Source organism: Chanodichthys erythropterus, chromosome 17 (assembly GCF_024489055.1).
Source record: "Chanodichthys erythropterus isolate Z2021 chromosome 17, ASM2448905v1, whole genome shotgun sequence".
NCBI lineage: Eukaryota > Metazoa > Chordata > Actinopteri > Cypriniformes > Xenocyprididae > Chanodichthys > Chanodichthys erythropterus.
The window spans coordinates 24,396,442-24,421,812 of NC_090237.1; the positions used below are offsets into that span (position 1 = coordinate 24,396,442).

At 36.9% G+C, this 25,371-nt stretch overlaps 1 protein-coding gene across 2 annotated transcripts; it reads left to right on the forward strand.

Moving 5' to 3' along the window:
• Positions 1–7,092: 7,092 nt before the first annotated feature.
• Positions 7,093–24,025, forward strand: postnb (periostin, osteoblast specific factor b). Of its 2 annotated transcripts, XM_067364951.1 has the most exons (21): positions 7,093–7,348; positions 7,882–7,980; positions 11,667–11,731; positions 11,940–12,097; positions 12,189–12,353; positions 12,443–12,589; positions 12,673–12,814; positions 14,328–14,540; positions 15,416–15,550; positions 16,342–16,490; positions 17,160–17,296; positions 17,378–17,508; positions 17,649–17,779; positions 18,466–18,568; positions 18,671–18,738; positions 21,659–21,701; positions 21,894–22,082; positions 22,544–22,588; positions 22,934–22,975; positions 23,062–23,091; positions 23,220–24,025. In XM_067364951.1, the coding sequence occupies exons 1-21, from the start codon at positions 7,230–7,232 to the stop codon at positions 23,246–23,248; spliced, it is 2,340 nt and encodes a 779-aa protein (XP_067221052.1). In that variant the 5' UTR covers positions 7,093–7,229; the 3' UTR covers positions 23,249–24,025. The 2 variants fall into 2 exon arrangements, with proteins under 2 accessions (XP_067221052.1, XP_067221053.1); XM_067364952.1 differs by lacking the exon at positions 22,544–22,588.
• Positions 24,026–25,371: the final 1,346 nt, after the last annotated feature.

Sequence of the window (25,371 nt, forward strand, 5' to 3'; positions counted from 1 at the left end):
CCTTTCACATCTCGTGATCTCCTATCTGTTTACAGCAGAATGACTGCAGCTTGAGTGAATTAAGTTCATGTTCTGATATTTACTACCAATGTCTCTCAGCTCACCAGCATAGCATGCAACACTTGAAGCATGACTTGTCCAAAAGCCATAAAAGCTCAAACGGGGAGGGGAGGAAAGAGAGAAAGAGTGGGAAGAAAGTACAGGAGCTATTTCCAGATGCGTCTTCGTATCTGTCTCATTTACTCACTTTAACTTCAGGAACACGTTTCTGTGAGATTTAGGGTGTGTTCACACTTGTAGTTTGGTTCTCTTGATCCAGATCAAAAAAAGAAAATAATACATTTATTCCTGGTTCACTTATCTTTCACACTGTCATTTTAAAGACTGAACCTGAGAAACAAACAAACAAACAAACAAAAAACACTATTTTGAGACGCTTGTTGTGTGCATAGGCCTATATGTAATGGTATTTTGACCAGGTGAGATCTTGTGGAAAGTTTCTGACTGTTCTGAACTCCTGTATGGACAATGTATTTCATATGGCATTCACAAGTGAACCACACTTGAATTTGATTTAATCAAACCAAACCTGTCAAGGGTGTGTTCACATTTGTACTTTGGTTTGCTTAGTTTATTTGGTCGGGACCATTTGGTTCAGATGGCAGCATTCACACTTATTCAAATGAACCGCACTAACAGAGCAATCTCACCAGGGTTAGTTTTAATCAAACCAAACATGCAAGTGAATACACCCTTAAACGTCACATTTTTCAAAAGATAACGCAAATCCTGTTTTGACAGAGTTGGTGTTTTGCTAGGATTTGTGAGGTCAAACAAGACTGTCATTGCAATTTGATTGTTAACAGGTCAGAAAAAGAAGGCCCTTAAAGGCCAATATATTTGGTGACCAATGGCAGATGGGATGAGTGTGAAAAATTTGTTTGAAAATGTTGCTCATTTCACCTTTATATCATTTAATTAACTGTAAAAGGGATAGTTCACAGAAAAATGAAAATTATTACATGATTTACTCACCCTCAAGTCATCCTAGGTGTATATGACTATCTTCTTTCAGACAAACACAATCAGAGATATATTTAAAGATATTCTTTGTCCTCCAAGATTTATGATATCAAAAATTAAAGGTGCCCTAGAACTTTTTTTTAAAAGATGTAATATAAGTCTAATGTGTATGGAGGACCAAACCTGCAGATATTAAAAATGAATAAATGAATAAATAAATGAAAGAATAAATAAATATATAACTTAATAAAAAGATAAATAGGTAAATAAGTGTGATAATACGAAAATAAATAAATGTCCTGATGAAATAAATGATTCATTTTTAATAAAAAATAATTTTCCCCCCCCTTAATTTCTTTTCTGTGTTTATACATTTTTCATTTATTTTTATATTTATATATTATTTTTACATTCATTTTTAGATTTATTTATGTATATATGTATTCATTTATTTTTAGATATTTATTCCCACATGTATTTATTTTTAGATTTATTTATTTATTGATTCATTTATTTTTACTTTTCCGTGTGTAACATGGAAATGAGGAAGGCGGTCCTTCTGTAGCTTCAGTGCATCATTGGTTAAGAGCTCACGCACAGACTCATCAGGCCAGCTAAACGATAGAGATCGGAGTTTTCAAAGAAAATGGCACCAGCTGCAGAGTTGCAAGTTATTTTTCACCTAATGTTATTCCATTTGTGCCGAAATATTTAAACTATATTCCAGAAATAAAAACACGAAGCTAAAGCTACTTATGTGATCCCCAGCATCATCATCATCATCGAGTCTGGAACCGTCGACTTCAGACGCTAGAGTGATGACGCCTAGGTTAGAAGATTGTTGATACCTAGCTATAACTTTAGCAAAATGAGAAATAACATTAATGCCGTTAATGCTTTAAATTTGGAGCACGGAGAAAACTTCATACGACGATCAGATGGTCTCATATCGACATTGTTAACGTGCGTAGATATATGAAGAAGAGCCAGAGGAAACCATGGGACTGTCAGAAGTTGGAGCAGCATGTAGAGGGTGTAGTTGAAAATGACTGGAATTATTTTAAATTCAGCTTTGTAAAAAAAAGTGATAAATTTGAGATTTTAGAAAATGTATCATTTAATATAAGTTTCATAAAATCAGTTGTAAGAGTTGTTTGTTGTTATCAGGAAGCTAGAGAACTTTTACTGACCTTCATGCAATATTTCACCATTTAATTCTCATATGCAATAAACCAAGATGGAATTAATTTGCAAACTTGACATGACTTACTCTGTTTAAATCAGAAGACTTCATTCCTTTAAGTTTTAAGGGGAATCTACAGAGATTACATTATATGGTTTTATAAGAAATTACTGACTGCTAACATCTGGCCACATTGTAAAGATTAAAACAAAACTTCACAAAAGATAACATCTAATCATATTGCAAAGGTTTATAGAAATAACTTTACAGATAAGTAACATCTGGTCACATTGTAAAGGTTTATAAAAATGACTACACTATTTACACTGATTAGTTAAATCAAAACCACAGCACAGATGTGGACCGCACCTACAAATCACTTATTCATCCTCTACATCAGAAATCATGTTGCTTAGAAGGTTACACAGGATCAATTCTCTACATTTTATCAATTTTAGAGGTGAGGATAATTGGAACTGTTGTAAGAAAGGATTTTGAAGTTGTTCAGTCGTATGACCACTTGGCGATGCGTATAGTTTCGGTGGTGTCTTCTTCAGAGAGTCTCTCTTGGTGAATGCTGGAATGATGAGTTTCATCTTCCTTTCATAGAGGAGATCGGTAATGATGAAGCCTCTGTCTGCCGTTACTTCATCGCCTGGACGAAGGGATTCCAGGATCCCTGAATTTGCAGTTATGAATTTACCACAACAACAGGTTTTGAAACACCAAACCTTTCAGCAAGATAACCTTGCAATAAATTAAGACAGCTTCATCAGTCATCAGGAGCTGATCCCAACTGTGTAGCTGGAAGCTGTTGGTGTATGTGTTGGTAAGGTGCTCGGCAACTGAATGAAATGCATCCAATGTCAACCCTGTGTGCTGACAAAGATGGTGCAATTGATGGTGTACAATGGCGCCGGCTCAACGCATTGTGTTCTCATCTCAGATGTAGGTGGCTTCAGACTGAGATGTGATTTTGAAGTGTAGTTGTGGTCAGAGACAGATGGATCCTCCTGATGTGTTTCTGCATCACAGTTCAGGGCATGTGGATGTGATCATCTTCACAGTTGATCACTGACGCTCATCGATGCATCTGTGGAAGAATATACAACCATAAAAATGTTTACATTAGTAATAGTACATCATGAGAATATATGATGGCACTCATACTTGAACAGAAAAGTGTGAGAGACGCATTAAAAATGAGTTTATACACAATCTCTAACTCTAGTGTTAATACTTAAGTCAATATCAATATGAGAGATGTAGCTAGATTGCCTGCAATCATATGCAATCTCTGTAATTTACAGGAATAATGTAAGCTACTGTAAGACTAATGTACTATAATACTACAGTAAATAGGTACCACTGTACTATCGTAAATATTAAATATATTGGTGGCAATGGTAATAGTGCAAGATTCATTGTGTTTTGTGAATAATACTGATTTAAAATTCATAGAAGGGACTTCACAAATCTAGCATTAGGTTAACAAGCACATGGCTAGCAAACTTAGCTTACCTGAATCTGACAACCTGTTCAGCAGCCGCCGTGACTTCTTTACTGGAGCATCATAGCCGACACATTTCTCGGGTAAGGGTGTTCGTCAGTCAGCTTCCCGTCCATGAAATGCTACGAAAACACATACGGGCGCTTGGGTGGGCACTTCAAGTTTAGCGCCTTCAGCCAGTGCCTCAGGTGCTTCTCGTCTTAAGGTGGAGGGTGTAAATCATAAAGTGCAGCGCAACACTCCGACCGCTTAATCTAATATAAGTTACCGTTACAGCTATAGGATTACGGCTAGCGACTAGCATTAGTTCCCTCTCAGCCAGAAGTAAGAGAAGTCAAACGAACGCAATGGTGTCACCCTTGTTGTCGCGAACATAAACTGATACACACGCAAGAGCTGTCACTACAAAGCCAGAGTAATCGAGCGAGAGCTTCAATCAATGATGAACCAATGGTAAGCAAGCCCTATGAGCAAGACCAACCCACCTAATTATCATACAAGACAAAGAAATGTAAAAATAAATACGAAAATAAATTTAAAAAGTTGAAATAAATAAATGTTACAATAAATTAATCTGGAAAAAAATATATATGGGAATAAATAAATATAAAAATAAATGAATGCATAAAATAAGTAAATATAAAATAAATGGAAAAATAAATAAAACAATAAATAAATAGAATTAGAAATAATTAAATCATAAATGCAGAAAAATAATAAATTAAGGGGAAAAAATGAATTTTATTAAAAAATAATCATATTTATTGGTTTATTCTCCTATTATTATTTATTTTCCTATTATCACATTTATTTACCTATTTATCTATTTATTAATTTATCTATTTATTTATTTATTCTTTCATTTATTTATTCATTTATTCATTTTTAATATCTGCAGGTTTAGTCCTCCATAAATGTGTGCCCTGAATGTGTCTGTGAAGTTTCAGCTCAAAATACCCCATAGATTTTTTTTATTCATTTTTTTAACTGCCTATTTTGGGGCATAATTATAAATGAGCCGATTCAGGGTGTGTGGCCCTTTAAATCTGGTGCTCCACGCCCCAAGAGCTCGCACTTGCCTTAAACAACATAAAAAAAGTTCAAACAGCTAATATAACCCTCAAAATGGATCTTTACAAAGTGTTCGTCATGCAGCATGTCTAATCGCGCAAGTACAGTGTTTATTTTGATGTTTACATTTGATTCTGAATGAGTTTGATAGTGTTCCGTGGCTAAAGCTAACATTACACACTGTTGGAGAGATTTATAAAGAATGTAGTTGTGTTTATGAATTATACAGACTGCAAGAATGAAAATAGCGACGGCTCTTGTCTTCGTGAATACAGTAAGAAACCATGGTAACTTTAACCACATTTAACAGTACATTAGCAAAATGCTAACAAAACATTTAGAAAGACAGTTTACAAATATCACTAAATATATCATGTAATCATGAATCATGTCCGTTATTATCACTCCATCTGTCATTTTTCGCTATTGTTCTTGCTTGCTTACCTAGTCTGATGATTCAGCTGTGCAGATCCAGATGTTCTGCCCTTGTCTAATGCCTTTCATAATGTTGGGATCATGGGCTGGCATATGCAGTAACCACGTAACAGTCGGCATTATGTTGAGATTCGCCTGTTTTTCGGAGGTCATTTAAACAAATGAGATTTATATAAGAAGGAGGAAACAATGGAGTTTGAGACTCACTGTATGTCATTTCCATGTACTGAACTCTTGTTTTAATTATGCTGAGGTAAATTCAATTTTTGAATCTAGGGCACCTTTAAGTCAAAAATAACGAATCCATCCATTAATATAAAGTAGTCCATACGACTCCAGGGAGTTAATAAAGCCATGACTGGTGATTTGTTTTGCTCTATCTTCATCATTACGTTGTGCGTCAGGTCAAAGGATACTCTTCCGCCGCAAATCAACTTGCACATTCTGCATACGGTCATCCACCAGAAGCTAGTTATTTGAATTTATAAAGTTTTACATATAGATATTTTTTCTTACAAAAATGCATCGCTTCACTTCAGAAGACCTTAATTAACCCACTGGAGTCGCATGGATTACATTTTTTCCCTTTTTTTTTATAGATGGATATGTTATTTTTTACTTCAAATGTGGCCCCCTATTCACAACCATTATAAACCTTGGAGGACTAAGTATATAATATATCTCTGATTGTGTTCGTCTGAAAGAAGATAGTCATATACACCTTTAATGGCTTGTGGGTGAGTAAATCATGGGATAATTTTCATTTTTGGGTGAACTATCCCTTACAGTGAGAGAGATGGCTGATTTCAGATCGGGTGGCATCCTTCAGAACCCCGCTAATATGTAAGTACAGAATGATGTCAGAAATATCCTTTTCATTTTTTTTTTTTTTTTTTTTTTTTTTTTTTTGCTGTTGTAATAGCTTTCCACAAGATGGAGCCACTCATTCAAAAGGTTCTACAGGTTGTCATAGATACCACCATCTTTTCAAAGTTATGTTTGCATCTGGCCACAAGAGTGAGCCAAGCACAGAGACATGAATCTGGATGAAACAGCTGCATAATATCAGAAGCATAATATCTTATGCTTCAGAGCTTGATTTGTGTTAGTGTCAATATGTGTATGTGGAGTAAAGCTATAGCGTTACGTAATACTGATTTATACCTTACTCTTGCAGCCTTCGGTTTGCACAATTTTATTCTTCATGTTTTACTTCACTGAAATATTTTCCCTTCAAGTTACAGGTTTACGAACAATCTTCCTATAAAACAAAAATCTTTTTTCCATTATATAACATGCCTCATTAATTTACAGTAGCATGAGGTCGAAAAATCTGAGACAACAGTGAAAATATGGGATTTTTTGAGAAAATTTTGAAAAACTTACAAGAAAGAAAAGTTGTAGCTTGCTTCCACTGAAATATATTCTCATTTGTTGGGTATACATGATCATCAGGTTTTACACAAACTACTTTGAGTTCTGCTGTCATACCAAGGACATTTTTTAACTTTTTACTCATTTTTAGTCTGATTCTATACTTTTTAATGAAAAACGTGGAATTAAAAATGCAAAATAGAACCATGATTTATGAAATCATTGTGTAACAGCAGCATATGCAGGCTATGTTGCATATTTCTCCAGAGTTTCTCATATGCCAAATATCACCAGTAAAGAATGGCGACTATCAAATATAAAGAATGTAAAAGTTCCACACCACGCCTAATATAGACTAAAAGAAGAACTCTCCTTGTACATGATTCTTTTGTTAGGAATTCTACATTTCCTCCTCACACCTCAGCTCATTGTTGAATTACTCCTCCACTCTTTGTGTTTTGCTTATCCAGTGTTAGGAGGTGAGATCATAGAGACACTCTGGTGAACAGGAGAGGCTGGTGTACTGACAGATTGCCAGTCTGTCCTGCTGCAAAGAGCTGAGCTATAAAAGCCCTCTCCCCCTCAGCTGGAGCCCATTTCTTGCTCTGAAGTCTCACAGTGGGGAAAGCAGGGATGAAGCTACTCTTTGCAGCTACTTTTGCACTCTTTGTGCTGTCTTCCTTTGACCAGGCAGACTCCTCAGCCTATGACAAGATAGTTGCACATAGTCGTATTCGAGCAAAGAAAGAAGGGTAAGAGATATTATTAATTTAATTTATTATTTTGTTAAATTATAAATTGCCTTTTTAATTTAAATATTAATATTTATAATAAGAATAATTTTCTATAGTTTATATTTTAAATATATTTTAAACAGTTATTACTGTACTGTAGCTTTTCTAACTTTCTCAGTAAACTGTGTGAACCAAATGCAGTCAGGTTGATTGTCATATTTTTGAAAAATATATTTATTTACAGTGAAATACTTGATTTATAATACAGTTTATGTTTAGGTTACTTGACAAATCTTTTGTAAATTATTTAATCATTTTTAATTAATTACTGTCAGTGTGTTTTTAATTATTTCTTTTAAATAAATCAAAGGCCTTAAGAATGGTTTTAAATTGGTAAATTATAGTTAATTGTCTTAATTTTAGCTTTATTACATCAAAGCCAAACATTACTGTTGAGGGTTTAAAAGAAAAAGCATGCTGTCACGCATCTGTTGCGGTTTTCTGTCCCAGCTTTACTCATTTCGTCCCGTCTTACCTTTACCTCTCTGCAGACCAAATGTGTGCGCTCTCCAGCAAGTCATGGGGACAAAGAAGAAATACTTTAGCACTTGCCGTAATTGGTACCAAGGGGCCATCTGTGGAAAGAAAGCGTAAGTGTGATGTTTTATGATTTGTGGAGGCTATTACAAATCCTGTCTCTTTGACAGAACTGGAAAGTTCCAGCTGCTCCAATGGTCAAAGGTGAAAGGTTGCTGTCCCAACTGGTAAGAGTGCGTGAAGATTTCCAACAGTTACATGCACGTATGAATCCTACTTAAGCTGAGCTCCAAATGCAGCTTAATAGTTGAATTTACAATGCTTCCTATCCAGATGACTTTGTAAAATACAGAATTTGACAGCGACAGTAGGCTTAAAGTTCAATATGGATGCCAAAACAGACAAACAATTACTCCATGGCTACAAACCAAATTCCTTGTGTTTCTCAGTCTTACGAACCTCCAGAGAGCTGCAAAACCCTAATTGGTATAAAATGGTGAGACCCACTGACATTGTCAGGACATGCCATCGATGATTAAAGAAAGAAGTAGAGCTCGCCTGGAGGGCTTGGCTTGTGTTGAAACACCTTTCCTTAAATTTCTGTCCTAGGGCAAGAATACACAGCTGTCTACAAGGTGGAAATGTAAGCAGGCTCTTTTGTTTTCTGGAAGCTCTTCGCAAAACTCAGTGAACTTAAAGGCGTGTGAAATGTGAAGAAAAAAAAAAATGACAACAAAAGAAAGATTTCAACATCTAGATCAACAATAAACCGTAATATGAGCAGCAAAGTCCTACTGTGAAGGCTCCAGTAATGAGGTTGTGGTTTCTGGAGGACAACATGGTCAACCACAGCCACTGATTCATGTAGAGTTTGTTATGCCTCCGGTTTATTTTCCTTTTTCCGTGGTTGGAAAAAAAGAGGAACGGCAACGTTAAGAGTTTTCCCGGGCCTCTCATGTGTGACCATACAGAACCAATGTGAGGTAACCTCCAGTGGTTTCAAACTTCCTTAGTTGCAAAGCCAGACTTGCCTAAGATATTCTGTAGATTTTCTGCTTGTCTTGCAGTTTTGTATATCAGAAAGCCAGGAACTGTTCTGCTCTAAGTATTTTCTCTGCACTCAGCAGACCATTACATAGCGGTCTGGCAATCTTTGTAAATATCTGGTTTAGTGTGCTTAGCTTACATAACTTAGATTAGTATGACATTCTTAGATCTCCCTCAAAGATATGTGCAAAATATGATATTATTGATGGTGTCTCAGTGTGCAGATAAGGGAATAATGAAGATTACTACCTTTTGAAGTGTCTGTTTTCATTCAAGTTATAGGGTCCTATTATACAGGCACAAGTATTTTTTGCTAGTTTCAGTCCGATGCGGTTATCATTTTCACGTCCTGCGCCATGATGTTTAAATAGCAAATGCATTTGCGTTCATTTGTGCATCCATGGGCATGCTGGTCTGAAAACAGGGTGTGTTCAGGTGCGTTGTTGGCGCATTGCTATTTTGAAGCAAATGAAATAGACTGCACCATTGACTAACTGAAACCTGGTCTGAAGTCAATCGTGCAATATTTGTTTTGTTATTTAAAGAGCGTGTTAGTAATACGTGCCTCTGCTTATTACACATGCAGCAGTTCACAAACATGCCAAATATTAAAAATAAAAGGATTTCAATGTAAAAGATTATGATTGTGTGCATAACGATAAAACTGCACAAGCAGATCCGTTTCCTCGTTAGAGAAGCGCTCAGTTTTTCCACTTGCAAATTCCGCCATGTAAATAGCGAATCCACCATGGCATGAGCGCAACTGACTGCGAGATGAGAATTTATTGATTGATGGGAGATCATTTTTTTGCACGTTATGTCCAGAACACATCATTACTCATTAGGGACAACCCTTTTACACCATGGGCCGGGCCCGCCGACCATTTTTCCCATTGTTAAACTAGCAAAAGTGGATTTGGACACACCCTAAGTGCACTTAGATCATGCTTTAGATCATACTTTAGATCATGCGCTTAGATTGTTAAAAAAGGTCCCATAGGTTTGAAGTTCTACAAAGCTTATCTCTATGTATTTTGGTAGATATCTCCACCATCTGATGGTTTTAGCTCCATAATGGTTTGAACATATGCATAATGTTGTGGAACCTTTGAACTGGTGAATCACCAAGGAGAACTTCAGTTCAGTTGGAAAATCTGATCTTCTCCCCAATGATTAATGTGGTTGGATTCCCTCAGCATGTCTGGTTAACAGAAGTCATGTTTTCCTCCCGTTTTTGGGAAATATGCTTATGATGATGTTCCTAGTGAAGCCCTAATGATCTCATCATCTCATCATCTTCACTTCCATAGAAGACATGGAGCCCAGCCATGACCCAAAACTATTGCTTCTGGATCCTCAATGTGGCGGTCACATAGAGGATATAGCTTTAAAAGCTTTGAAATCATTAGCTTCTTAGTCTCGTGATTGCTCAATCTCTAGGATTTGTCAGTTTAAACTCTTCCACAGAATTTACAACTGACTGTCAGTTCTAACTTGGTGATTTGTAGGCTGTTTTATTTTTTCTGGGGAATTCAGCAACATGCATCACATGGAACCGTTTTGCTGGTGTGGAGATTTCCAAGTGCACTAACCCTGACTGGTGTCTATCTCTAAATCTCCACCACTGCTGGATTGCGTTTATTATCAGCAGCTTTGAGAACTTCTCAAGGGATTGTAACACTCGAGTGGTGATTTCTCAGAGGACCTTATAAAAAACCTGTTTCCCATTAACAGCTGTTTATTAACTCTATAATATGGCTGCTGTATAGTTGGTATAATTAGCTTAGGTGCGTTTTATTGAACCCGTTATTCATATTAAGAGCCTGTTATAATTCAAATGAACTTGCAACTGGCTAAACACACACAAAATGGAATGGAAAATAAAAAAATAAACAGCAATAATTATGCACTACAAGGTGAGACAGAAAATGTTTATGGTGGCATTTACAATTATAATTCTGAAGTACAGCAGTGTGCATTTCATTATTTTACATGATGCTTAATAAAATAGTTGCATTTAAATTTCAAAGCACATAATGAGTTTATGTATATACAGATAGTTTAATAATATTATTTATTATTAATAACATTTTTTATGTTTTCTTTTTAGATTATATTTTTGTTTCTTAAAGCTACCAAGAGCAAAATGACTTCTCATCCATGAGATTCCATTTGTGTGGTCATGGAAACATATTTACAAGCTTGGTTTAAAGGGCCGTTTTCAGTGAAAACAGAAAAACCATAGAATGCAGCCTCCATTACTGGAAAACTGCTGATTCAACATTTCCTTCCATTGTACATTGTAACTTCCAAACCAAGGGTTTTCACTGGGTTATAAATTTACTTTAAAGGCTTTCTGGATCCAAAAAATACCCCTCAGCCTTACTAAACCACCAAGTTGGTCTCAGCGCTTAGCTTCAGGGTACTTTACGTATTAATGCAATGCTGTGACAACATAATGATAGTGGAATAAGGCGCAAACCTCGGGACCACATAGCATGTTTATGTACAAAGACAGTTAATGGTTGCCATATGGTAAGACTGTCTGTCCAGTACCATGAACTGTGTTATCATTAAATCCAGGATAGCTTGTAACGACGAGTGAATGGCATCCAGGAAAAAAAAAAAAAAAAATGAATTTGAGCCTGTACATTACTGGTATTTTATTTTTTCAAGTGGCGCCAATGTCTGAGCTTCAATACTCACTTAACACATGTTCTTCTGGTTTTATGTCTTTCCTTCCTTTGTCCAGGACTGTGTTGTATGAGTGTTGCCCAGGTTACATGAAGCTGGATGGCTTGCGAGGCTGTCCTGCAGGTTGGTTGACTTCATTTGAGTTACTGTTATCTTGAGTTATCTTACTGATCAGTCAGACATTGGTAATTCACAAAGTCTGGCTATACTGTCAACACAATACAAATTTACTATGCTAAGTATGATTGCTACCTGATTTGAAAGTTATAATGTTGGACAAAATGTTCTCAGGCTTCAATCTTGTGGTTAATCTCTGTCACTTTCCTTGCAGTTGCTCCCATTGACAACGTTTATGGCACCCTGGGCTTGGTCAAAGCAAAAACTACCCAGGATTACTCTGCTCTATCCAAGCTAAGGCAAGAGATTGAAGGTGCCGGGTCGTACACCTTCTTCGCACCCAGTAATGATGCCTGGGATCTTCTCGATTCGGTAACATCTCATTCCTTTCTCTCTTCAGCACAAACAAAGAAATTGAGTAATTCCTTGACTGTTTTGCATTGGCTTCCTCTCTGTTCTACAGGAAGTGAGGAATGCTCTGGTGAGCAATGTTAATATCGAGCTGTACAATGCTCTGCATTACCACATGGTCAACAAACGTCTCCTCACCAAAGACCTCAAGAATGGAATGACCGCCACCTCCATGTACAACGACTTGAACCTGCTCATCAATCATTACTCCAATGGGGTAATTTGATATCTTGAGAAACAGAGGGTTATGTTTTATGTTACTTGCTTCTCCATGAGGGACTTATTTCACACATGGTTCTTGTTCAGGTTGTCACAGTGAACTGTGCCAGGATCATTCACGGCAACCAGGTAGCCACCAACGGAGTGGTCCACGTCATTGACCGCGTCGTCACGGCTGTTGGCAACACCATTCAGGATGTGATCGAAGTGGACGATGAACTAAGCACTCTGAGTGTAAGTCTTAAGAACTTGGAGCCGTGTAGTCCAGGAACTAAACCCACTGACCAAAAGTTGGTTATGCTCCATTTCTTTTCCAGACTGTGGCTACTGAGGCTGGTTTGATTGAGAAGCTGGGTCAGCCGGGACACTTTACCCTGTTCGCCCCCACCAACGATGCATTTGAGAAGCTGGATAGAGAGGTTATGGACAGGCTTATGAAAGACAAGGCTTCCCTCCAAGGTAAACCCAAGCACAAAAACGTAAAACAACCCATGACATCCCACTGCACTGTTCTCAAATGGAGTGCTTTAAGTTGCCAAAAGGACATGTTAAATCCCATACTGATGGCAGACTTGGTGTAAAAAAAAGGCTTATTTTTATTTAATGAGACAAAGGTGCAGGAAATCAAGGGTCTGGCAGTTCGCTCGTGCCATGTTTGTTGATATGAGTCAACTGAGTGAGGCCAAGTATTATTTTGCCCCCTGCACTCCAAACTGTAGATCTGGAATTCTCAGACAGTTGGCAAACAGTGCCATAACAACACTTATGGGACTACTTTAAGATTTAGGCAGGGTTACAGTTGAGCCACTTGGAGAACAGATCAAATCTGAAGGAAGGTTCTCGGCAGCAATAATGAAGTTTATGTGTACGTCTTACAGTATTTTCAGAATACCGTGGTTGATGTTTGCTTTGGAGTTCAGATGCATAAGCTTTCCCAGTGATCATGTAAAAGAATGACATAATACCCCACTCTCATGAATATAAGGTTTGTCTGAAATGCACTAAGGGTTGTATTAACTGCTTGAGTGAAAACTAAAATAAAACAGATATTATGGCTAAATCTGTTGTGCCAAGCGGAAAGACATTTGATCTGCTACTTAAGCCACTTTCATGGAGGGAAGCCATGGAAATGAAAAAGGAAGACTCCAGCTTAACCTAAATACGGATGCCTGGTACAGTTAACCATTAAAGGCTTGAATATATGCGCCCATTTGGCTCCAGTAGTTCATGTTTTCCAGAGTAATGTGGAATAAATAGTGTTACCATTAAAGCAGTATGTTCGTTGTAAGGCCAAAGGTGAAAGATCTAAGACCCTCTGAAAAGAGCATAATCCTTGTCTTGCCAGGGACATATAGACAGGAAACAGCTGCTAGCTTTACGACCCAGTGAAAAATGGTGGCGATGGGATCTCTGCCCTCTTATTAGTCCATAGCCAGACATTTGACTCGCTCTATTTCCAGTCAAATGGTTCGGAGCTGCTGAGAGACTCACTCAGAGAGGACCCAAAGGCTCCCAAGGATCCCCCAGGTTCCCTTTTGGGATCTAATGGGAAATGACATAATGGATTGCATGAAAGCATTTGCATGCTATCTACATAAACTATATATTAAATCACAGAATTGAAATAGTCTTTAACAAATACTACAATTCATGTGGAAGCTATCTATACATGTAAATGTGTGCCTATATGCATTTCAAATTTACAACCATTTTCTACGGAAAACTGTGCTTGCCAAGTGATTTCATGCTAAATAATTTAAAGCAAATACTGTTAAATCATTGTTACCATGTTTGTATGATTCATTTTCAAACAGACTCATTTCCATTAGTGATTTCTACCTGATGTGGTATGTTCTAAACATCAAAAAAACATAATATCATTTTTTCCACGATTTCCTCATATCTCAAGAGGCGTGTAAGAGGAATAACAGATGTGCTTGGATGACAGAGACTGATGTTTCTTCTCTTCCAGCTCTCCTCAACTACCATCTGTTGAACTCTGTTCAGTGCTCTGAGGCCATCATGGCCGGCACGTCTCATGAGACCCTGGAGGGCAGCAATATTGAGATTGGCTGCGATGGCGATAGTCTCACAGTCAATGGCATAAAGATGGTACTCAAGAAGGACATTGTCACCACCAATGGAGTCATCCACCTCATCGATGAAGTCCTCATGCCCAACTCTGGTAAACTTATCCTATCAGCCTCTTTTACCCTTTTAGCCTTTTTTTTTTTCTTTTTTTTTTGAGTGCAGAAATTTGAAATCTGGCCTTATCAAATTAAAAAGCCCTGGCCCCAAGAACACACAACAAAGAGGGTGAGTCCATGTTGGGCTGCTTTAGAGAAGAGGAGGAGTTGTTGTAGCGTTGTTGTTGCCATGCCGTCATTTTACGCCGGACTGCTTCACAATTGAGGGTCAATTCAATGCTGGATTTGCACAAAAGATTAACATGACAGCACATGTTAGTTGATGACCTCCACAGCAACTATATAAATGTATTCACAAACCATTCAGAAACGTTCAGGACTCCATCAGTGTCCGACTGAACACCGTTACTGACAATCTTCATTTTGGCTGCGTGAGATTCTCCAGCTTTGGTATTGTTGAGCAACGAAGCGTGAGCTGTTAAAGCTCCGCCCTCTTCTGGAAAGCGGGTGGGAGCAGCAGCTCATTTAAATTTAAAGGGACACACACAAAAATGGCGTGTTTTTGCTCTCACCCAAATAAAGACAAATTTGACAAGCTTAATAAATGATCTGTGGGGTATTTTAAGCTGAAACTTCACAGACACATTCTGGTGACACCAGAGACATATATTACATCTTGTAAAAGGGGCATTATAGGTCCTCTTTAAAATAAATTAATACTTTTATTCAACAATGACATATTAAATTGACAAAAATTTACAGTTAACTTCTATAATCTTAAGAGAGATTTCTATTAGGAATTACAAATTTAGTAGCTTGGAATGTAAATGCACACTACAATATTTTACAGTGCAATCTCTCAGATAAAATACAATACTTTCTAAATGCTGGGATTTTGCTTTTTTCATCTAAGCTAAACAGGTTACGGAGTTGATTGGAGAATCTCAGGGCACCTTCAGTGACATGATGACAGAGCTGGGCTTGTCTGCAGCCATGAGACCCCAGGCTGAGTACACGCTCCTGGCTCCACTCAACGCAGCCTTCAACGGTGAGCAAATACATGTCAATCTCCCTCTTCTTCTCTTTAACTATTCTTCATAGTCTCCTTGCTGTAGCTCAGCTGCTTGTTCATTGTCTGTTTTAATTCCACCTTAGCAAGACCTGTGTTCTTTCAACTGCTGATGTGCCTTGCCTTTGTTAACTTTTGCTGTTCCATAACTATAACTTTGATTCCTCACGGGATAGCAGGTGTAAAAACAGATTATTCATATAATGCATGTGTATGGAAAATGGCAGCTTGCTGACATAGTAGCTGTCTATCTGTTAATCTATGAGCCTCACTGGGCTTCCAGCAGTGAAAAGATGGTGAAAGAAAGAGAAGATAAAAACTTCTGTTATCCCACCTCCCATACAGAACGTTTCAGACCTCACAGGAGGCTAAGCTGGATCTTTCACCTCATCATCACATGTTTGTAGTTCATTTGTGGCTAATGACAGGTGAACACATTCATCACATTATATTTACAGGGGTAAATCGTTCCTTTTACTAGGCTGCATGAGGGGAAAGGGACAGTGCCTGGGGTTACAATAACCGAAAGTCCTGTCTGGGAATGCACATTCCACAAACTGCTCACCACCAAGTCTTTACTTGTTGCAGTTTGACACAAATAATGTTTTAATTTTATAGCCACTTTGGTTATGGGTATGTTCTAATATGGAAGAGGTTGATTGGTCTTTTTAATCGAACTGCATTATATCCTGTTGTTGATGTTATCACAAAACTTCCTTGTCATGATGGTAAACCACAACTGCAGATATATTTTTTCGTCTGCAATCTAGATGAGGTGATGTCCATGGACCAGAGCTTCCTGAAGATCATTCTGGAAAACCACATCCTGAAGAACAAGATTGTGCTAAGTCAGCTGTACAATGGTCAGCGCCTGGAAACACTCGCAGGGAAACTTCTCAGAGTCTTCGTCTACCGCACAGTCAGTGTCTTTGTTCTTGATTTACTTATGAATTAGAATCTTCCATGTGGAACAATAATTATGTGTTGTGTATATATATATATATATATATATTTAAAATACATTTATGTAAACATGTATATATTAGCAGTTTAAATACAAAAATGAATAGTTATATATATATATATATATATATATATATATATATATATATAGTTATTTCAGATATTTACCCTTTTTTAAATAAAAAAAAAATGCTTTTTACATTGCTTTTCCAATGTACTAAAATAAAACAACTTTTAAAAAATGGGTAAACATTCACCAATAATTTAAAAAAAAAAAATTCGTATTTGTTCTCTAGATGTATTTGTATATCAGAACTTTATTTGAAATGTATTTTCTTGCCTCTTTTAAACAAAATATTTTTACAACCCATATTTACAATGCGTATTAAACAGGGATTTTTTTAATTTTTTTTATTTACTTATTTATTTATTTTGCCATATGGGAACACTTGAATAGAATCATAAAAATACTGTGTTACATCACTGAAAGCTTAGGTGCATGAATTTTTTGGCCATTACTTACATTGACATTTATTGACATTGTAAGTTCTAAGTAATAGTTCAAATAGTTTCCATTATTATACGCAGAGGAAGTGAACTTTCTCGTAATATTTTAACTACGAAGGCTGTCTGCATTGAGAACGCCTGCTTGATCCGTGGAAGCAAAGAGGGAAGTAACGGTGCCCTCCATCTCATGAAGACCCTGATTACGGCACCAGAGTCCACCATGTATGAAATTCTGATGAAAAATGGAAGATTCAAGTAAGAAAAAGTAAAGTTTTATCAAGTCAAAATGAAGATAGCTTTCTTGTCCTTGTAGTGACTATCACTTCATTGCTGCAGAATATTTTTGTCCCTGATGGAATCAGCTGGTCTGACTGGTCTGCTCAAAAAGCAAGGAGATTTCACACTTTTTGCTCCAACAGATGAGGCTTTTGCAGGGCTCAGTGAGAGAGACTTGTCTCTTTTGAAGAGTGAGTTCTTTCATACATGTCATTTTCAAGGCACACCACATCTGGAATTACTGTTTAGCTTTATTTTATTCAGGATTAATGAGATTAAAGATGAAAGACAGAGGCTACAGGATATGACAATGTCTCTTCTCTGTGATCAGGTGATGTTAACGCCCTCAGAACCATTCTGCTCTATCACTTCAGTAACGGCATCTTCATCGGTGGAGGCTTGGAGACTGGAGTCACTAACCTCCTCAAAACTCTCCAGGGCAGCAATTTGAAGGTGTTGTACGTAAGTATCCAGCACTCCTGCTGTCCAGCCTTGAAATTAATTTCCAGTCATAACATCTGTTTTATAGGAACACATGCAAGAACATCAGATTATATGATTCCACTCTGTAATATACAGTTTTATGGTGGGAATTTCCTGAGTCAAATAAACCATGCTTTGTAGTAAACCGCTTGATACAACCTCTGATTTAAATGTAGAAGAAACATGAATTGATTTGATATATGGAAGAATTTATACAGAATTTCTTTTTTTTAATGGTTGACAAAGTTTTTTTTTTTTGTAACTTTAATATACCTTTACATTGGGAAGGTCACTTTGGTTAAAATGTTGTTGTAAGGTTATACTGTGTATAAAAAGTGTAAAAAAAAAAAAAATGAAGTTGAAAAAAATATATAAATTAGCTGTCTATATTAATTAATATTTCTAAATCTGAATACATTTTGCTCCTAAACATAACAAGAACCCATATTATTATTCTTTATATCTATATTTTATTCATTATTCAAACAAGTAGAGATGTGTATATGATCACACAAAAAAAAAAAAATATAACAATTATATATTTTATTATTGTTATATTTCAGTGCTTTTTGTTTGTTTGATCATTGTTGTACATAATAAAAAATATTTGCTATGTTTGTTTTATGATAGCATTTATTTATTGAAAAAAATATTGCACTTTGTAGGTAAATGAGACCATGCAGGTCAACACTGTGAAAGTTCCTGAATCGGATATAATGGCCACAAATGGAGTTGTTCACTTCGTCAGGACTCTTCTGTACCCTGAGGGTGGGAATTATGAAATTGCAGTTACAGTGATGTTTTATTTTTTTTGTGTGAGGCAATGAAGTCCATGTTTCAAGAACTATTAATTGTCATTATATTTTAAAGATATACCTACTGGGAGCCAGGAACTCCTTTCACTCCTGAAAAGGATCATCCGATACATCCAAATTAAGGTATTGAATAATATATTGTTATGTCTTTGTAAAGATGCAAACACCACACAGATCACTCATGAACATGCTTTTTACTCAGTCTAACTCATCTCAAAGACTGTAGATATAGAAAGACAGTTCACTCCTATTAGTTACGAATGGGAGAAACTGCAACGCACAATATGGCGGAATACGTCCCACCTTCTAAGTAAAAAAGCCAATCGCTGATTGATAAAGTCATTGCAACACTGCAGCTGCTTTTAGAGACTCCGGTTAGGACTGCACATGCATGTTATCTCATCTAGCCTGAAAAATAAGCTTTTTTAAATAACATTTATGGGACAGTTCATGTCAGATTTTTTTGCTTATTTGAAATATGTTATTTAATTGTAAGTTCGTCAAGCAGTTTTTGAGATTTCAGGATTCTCCCATTCAAATAGACAGGACTTGGTCTTGGATGCCCGAAATAGCAGCCCGGAGGCGTTGCAAATATGGCCGCCGAGTGAACAGACTTTCCTTGAAAGGGAAAAACTGCTAGTTCCCATAGAAACCTGAGACTTGCGCTTAGGACTGCACATGCACATTGGTTCATTTGGCCTGAAAAATAACACAGTGAGGCGTTTCTCAATACCAAGTACGCGAAGTTCAGACTTGCGTCTTTGGTAGTTCGGACTTGGCGAGTTTGACTCAGGAGAATGGACTCCAGTCCGGTGATTCTGCAAATGGTACCAAGCTGCAACCTCCCCCAGTTTCTCTTGAAGCCAATACGCAAGTGACTTCAAGACACCGTAAAATCTGACAGCACTGCTTGGATATTATAACTAAAACTGCTGCACAATTTGAAAAATTATACATTGGACGTGGTCTCATTTGTTTGTGAGAGTCCAATATATACATTCATATACAGTTTTACAATATAAACGCTGCTCAGGTTGCATAATTTCTTAAAGACGATGATGGAGAGCAGATCATTTATTAGAAATTTGATGCAAACAATGGACAATAAATCAGTATTTAGTGGATTTAACGCTTTTGTGGACAAAAAGTACCGTTTTTTGTTTTTCAATGGACGCTCATGCACATTTTAGCCAAGTGTGATGGAGTGGACTCATCTCGCGATTGCTATTTCAGTATAAAGGTATGAAGTCCCGTTTGGATTTTTGCGTGTTGTCATTTGCACACCCGACACAAATTACAATATTACTGTTGCAGGAGCATCTATATTGTAAACAGACACCGTAGATTAACCTTTAGAACTTTCTAATGATATAACTTGTTATTTTTATTAATATTTTAGATAGTGTCTAAGATAGATAGATAGCTCCTTAGCCTGCGCTAACTTGTTCACATCGAGCTAGGCGGGCGTGGTTTTAGCAAACAGACACCTCAGTTCCAACCACGTCCCAACTCCCATTTTCAGTTATCCGGAAGTGACGTGCAGTGACACACTGCCAAGATGGCGACAGCCCACTTTTTCTTTTTTTAATTAACCAGACAAATATACAATAATATACAAAAAATTACTTTATGGTTGCAGATTGTAAGATTGAAAATATCCAGTCTTTAGAAAAGAGAAGAGCCAGAGCAAAGAAGCCCCAGTAAAAAGAGCCAGAGCAACAGTTCTTCTTCTTTTATCCCTTCATTGACCATGTGACTGAAACATAAATTTGAGACATTCAAACTGACCAATCAGAAGATTAAAACTTCCCCCACTGTACTAAAGGTGTGACCATTTGTAGACCCCTGATGTACACACATCTTGGCCTATGGGCTTTGATCACTATCAGCACCTTTGTGCCTTTCCTAATGGCTCTTGTAGCAAGAGAGAGGGGATTCAAAAACACGAATCCATGCCATGCCTTAAAGGTGCTAAAGAGGATCTTTTCGTCGACTGAGAAACCAAAGACTGTTATTGAGTTTTTGAAATGAGCGCATGCATAAGAACAACCCCCCTCCTTCACAGCTTATTTTTGAGGGAACGCCTCCCAAAACTCGTGCAAGAGTATTGGAACACGAGTGTTTACCACCGGCATTCGCTGTGTTGTGTTAGTGGATTCATTATGTCGGACTCACCGCAGGTAACTCATAATCTGCAGTTGTTACTCCTGTCTCCTGCCAAAAACATTGCATGCGGCGCCTGTGAAGTGTGGAAAGTTACTGGAGCGCGCAGCCACTCGTCTCTCACAAGGAACGTTACGGCAGTGATCGACAAGCCAGAGGGCCAATCGTTTACGCGATGATCACGTAAACGATTGGCTGATGTTTTAAAGGCCCTACCTCGTGCACAGATGATGAATATTAATATTATTACTTTCAGTGCACCTAATACATAGTCTTTTATCAGTTAGTAAAGACAGTTTCAAGTAATATTGCAAAAATGTATAAAACAAAACATCCTCTTTAGCACCTTTAAATGGCAACAGCGGCTCACCAACATTTTTTAGAGAGGTTGTAGGCTGACTCAAATTCCATGGCATCCTCATCGCCAAGACGCAAGCAACACACTCATGAAGATCACTCATGAACATGCTTTTTACTCAGACTAACTCATTTTCTTGTTTTGGTACACTCAACATCTGCTAGCGCCACCCACAGGACACCACACATGCAACAAGCATGAAGTAGTTCACAGAAAGGCCTGTTTAGTTTGCCATGCTGGTCTGGACTTAAAGGGTTAGTTTGCTCAAAAATGAAAATAATGTAATTTATTACTTACCCATGTCGTTCCACACTAATGTCATTTGTGTGAACTACCCCTTTAACTTGACTATGCGCAACCAAATTCAGGCTTCATGCCTTGATATCATCTCACAAAGCAGATGTCTAGTGGGATCCAAATGCCTTTTTTTTTGTAGCTAATTTTACTTTTATGCCTAAAAAACTGTAATAGTAATACACAGGATATTTGCATAGGTGAATTTTTCTTTTCTTTTCTTTGCAGTTTGTTTCTGGATACAGATATCAGGAGATCCCTCTAATATGGGGTATGTATATTAAAAATGGCTTTTATGCCAGTTTCTTATCAGTTTTTTGAATTATTTGGTTTTCTTGAAATCTGACAATCAAAGTTCACCAATGAAACTGACACCAATGAAGCTCATTACACATGAGAGAGCTACCGTAGATTGTTGCTCTGATTTTTTGTTTGACGAGTACTGAGTACTTTTCTTATACAGCCGGAGTCATCCCGGGAGAACGTGTTTTGGAGAGCTCCCCAACCATTACGAAGGTTACCCGTGTGATTGAGGGTCAACCTTCTATCACAAAGGTCACCAGGGTAATTGAAGGACAGCCTACCATGACTAAGGTTACGAGAGTTATCGAAGGGGAGCCAACTATGACCAAAGTCACCAGAGTCATTGAAGGTAAACATCATTTAGCACACCCATGAATTCAGGGGGTGTATAATTTTGTAAAAACAAAATAATAATAGAGCCAAAAGAGCCAAACATTTTATTCCTGAAATGTTTAAAAAGTAATTTTCGCCACACAATGCTTTTAAACACAAAACATAATTGATGAAAATTTCGCCCAATTAAACAAATGACAGAGTGCATTGATTTTTATATCAGTCCACTGGGCCAAATACACTCTAATAACTATGAATGACAAATCAAAGTGTTTCCTTTTAGTCATACTCTTATTACAAATGTTTGGTCATTCTTCAAAAGACAAATGTGTGATAATTTAAGTTGGAATATGGCTATGAAAAGCACATGCGATATTCCCCAATACTTCATTTGAAGCTCGAGCTTGCCAGAACCCACCCTTTCCTGGACCTGGATTTCACAAGTATTGACACCTGCTTAATGTTTTGTATCAACAGGTCCTGAATATTCAGTCACCAGCTCCTCCAATATGGAGCTTTATGGTAGTGTGACACTTTGAACCCTTTATTAGCATGCTAGCGCTAACAGTTAACCTCATTTTGTCTTCCTCATTTCAATCCTTTTTTCCATAAGGTTTGTCATATTGTAGGTTACGGAATGCGGTGTTTTTCTGTTGTGCTAAGGGTACTGGTAAAAGGCAACGAAACCTTTTTGATTTATTGTTTTTCCTTTTATACTACTTTGGACTTAGATATGCTACAAGCTACGGAGTAAAGCCGATCCAGTTAACCACTAAACTTTCCTCCTTTTTCCTTTTCTCTCTAGTTCTTCATGTATAATCAGATAAATGTCAGTACTATTCATTATTTCTTCTTCTTTCACGCTAGATATCGGCGAGGACCCTGGGAGCATCACTAGATACATTCAAGGTGAGATTCTAACATTTGCAAAGGTATCTAAAGCTAAACTGTCGCAACATGGCTGACCTCTATGTCTTTTGCTAATCTGTTTCCAGAGGGAACAAGAGTGCCTGGAAGAAGACCTGGTAAATAATACCCTAAACATCAATTTAACATTTTTGGACTTGCATTTTGGTATTACATGCACATAGATTGAATAAGCATTGTGCTACAAGCTTTGGTGATCTCTGTGACCTCTCTTTCATATTCTCAGCGATACCCCGGAGGAGAACCCAGATCTAGATTGTGAGCACAAGTAGAAAACAAGACCTGAAGAGTATACCATATACTTTCTTCATTTACTTGCGCAGTGGTCCAGAACATACCAGGTTGAAGTTGAGTTCAAGGCAAAAGAAAAACAAACTCAATATTGATCATTCCTGTTTGCTCCAGAGATAATGGATGATTTTTGTTCAAGTACATTTGGTACAAAATTCCCTGTATGTAAATAAGCTCTCTCTCTCTTTTGTTGTAAAGTATGGTTTGAAAAACAAAAACAGAGTTTCATCTTCATCATGAATAAATGGTCATATGTGACATTACACAAGACAACATCTGATGCTTTATAATGATCAACCATGCATTACCAGTATACATTAGCCATTCAAACTCAAAAAATGGAAGCGTTCATATGAAATACATGGTATAGGGTACAGTTAAAATGAACAAATGCCTTAAACCAGCAGTATGAATTTATTTTTCTGGGGTACGGTTTACCGATGCACGGACTATGATTTTATGGTGCTCATGTTTAGATGGTGTAAAATCTAAAATAAAAATAGAAAATATGTTGCATTGTTTTGTTACAAGTCTTTTTCATGTTTCTTTTTATGGTGGGATAGAGGTTTGATTGTTTTTCCTTGATGCTTTTGTTTGTGTAAAACGTGTCCATTTGCATAAACTGTGCACAAATGTGCTGCACAAAAAACTGAATTTTCACTTTACCAGTTAATTTGACAAACAGGTTTTGGCTCCTTTGCATTTATTTTTCAATTTCCGTTAATAAACTCAACTTTTAAACGTGGAATTGTGTGTCATTTTTTGAAATAACACAACATTAACATTATTCATTTTTTTCTTTAAAATAAAAAATTTAATATAAAAGCATAACAATATAATATTAATACGAAGAAAATAATATAGAATAGATAAATAAATATTTTAAGTATTGAAGTGTTATCTTGCCAAGATTTACTTAAGGATGAAAATATTTGTCATGTGGAAAAATCTAGAAAATATCTCAAATGTGAGATGTAGGCTAAGAAAAAGTCAGTTTATCAGAATTGAAGAATCACAACATTTCCAGTATAATTATTCATATTTTAGTACATTCTGCACAAAAAAAAAGTCCCTATTTATATATGTTTTATAAATCAGAGCGTGCAATGTATTTATGCATTCATCAATCTTTTTTTTTTGTCATCTTTCCCCCCGGAGGTACACATTCTTACTGCCTATGTCAGTTCAAGCAGTCACTGTAATGTGGGATATGTCAAGGCACACCTTTATTACAGAATTTTTACATAATTTCTGTTTTAGCATGCCATATTTTGTGTCAATTTGGAATGTAGCGAACATGTCATCTAAAGAAAGTCAGACAAAAGCAACCTGCTTTGAAAAATAACTCAACTTTCTTCTTTACTCTACTTTTTTGAAAACATGCAGTTTTGCTTTATTTGTTACTGTAAGAAATATTGGTTATGTAAGATTATGGGGAAAAAGAGTAATGTTTTTACTCTTACTAAATATTGTTACATTTTTAACTGTATAAAAATATAATAATTCATCTATAGTTTGGACCTGGCTAAATGTGTGTAAATGTTAACAGCCAGCCCAACTAAGAAAGCAAAGACTGAGAGCATTTTTTCAGAACACAAGACAAAACTTGTGCTGCTCATTTCCATATAGAGGTGGAGGTCAAAGCGGGACATTTCAGACGGGGGCTAGTGGTGACATGCATCCCACTGAAGTTTGCATACAATGCAGCTGAATTGATTTGAGCTGATTCCAAGAATTACAGTCAGATACCAGAATAATGTTTCTGACAACCTGTTTGAGTCACTTCAGCTCATTTTATTCTGATTATAAGAGCAGCAAAGCTTGTGATCATGTCCTGAGCTTTTGTTCCATCATTTTATATATCCAAATGCTGTCACTATCTTTCATTAGCTGCAGGGCCGTCACTAGAGGTTAGATTCTCAGGGCCGCTGGCTTTCGAGGTGGCCCCAAGCAACAACCTGCACTGGGGCCACGGATACTCTTGCTATAGTCCTACGGATACCCTTGCTATGGTCCTGATTAGCAGTCATGTTAGAGCCCAGCACCTCAATAGCTTGTTCAGGCAAGAGGGACTTTGCAAAGCAAAG

Bases quoted from the DNA above. Each gene is read 5' to 3' on its own strand.
- postnb (XM_067364951.1), top strand. From the start codon at position 7,230: ATGAAGCTACTCTTTGCAGCTACTTTTGCACTCTTTGTGCTGTCTTCC. The intron at 12,590-12,672 runs GTAAGTCTTAAG...TTTCTTTTCCAG, and splicing joins ATGAACTAAGCACTCTGAGT to ACTGTGGCTACTGAGGCTGG. The intron at 17,297-17,377 runs GTAAGAAAAAGT...TCATTGCTGCAG, and splicing joins ATGAAAAATGGAAGATTCAA to AATATTTTTGTCCCTGATGG.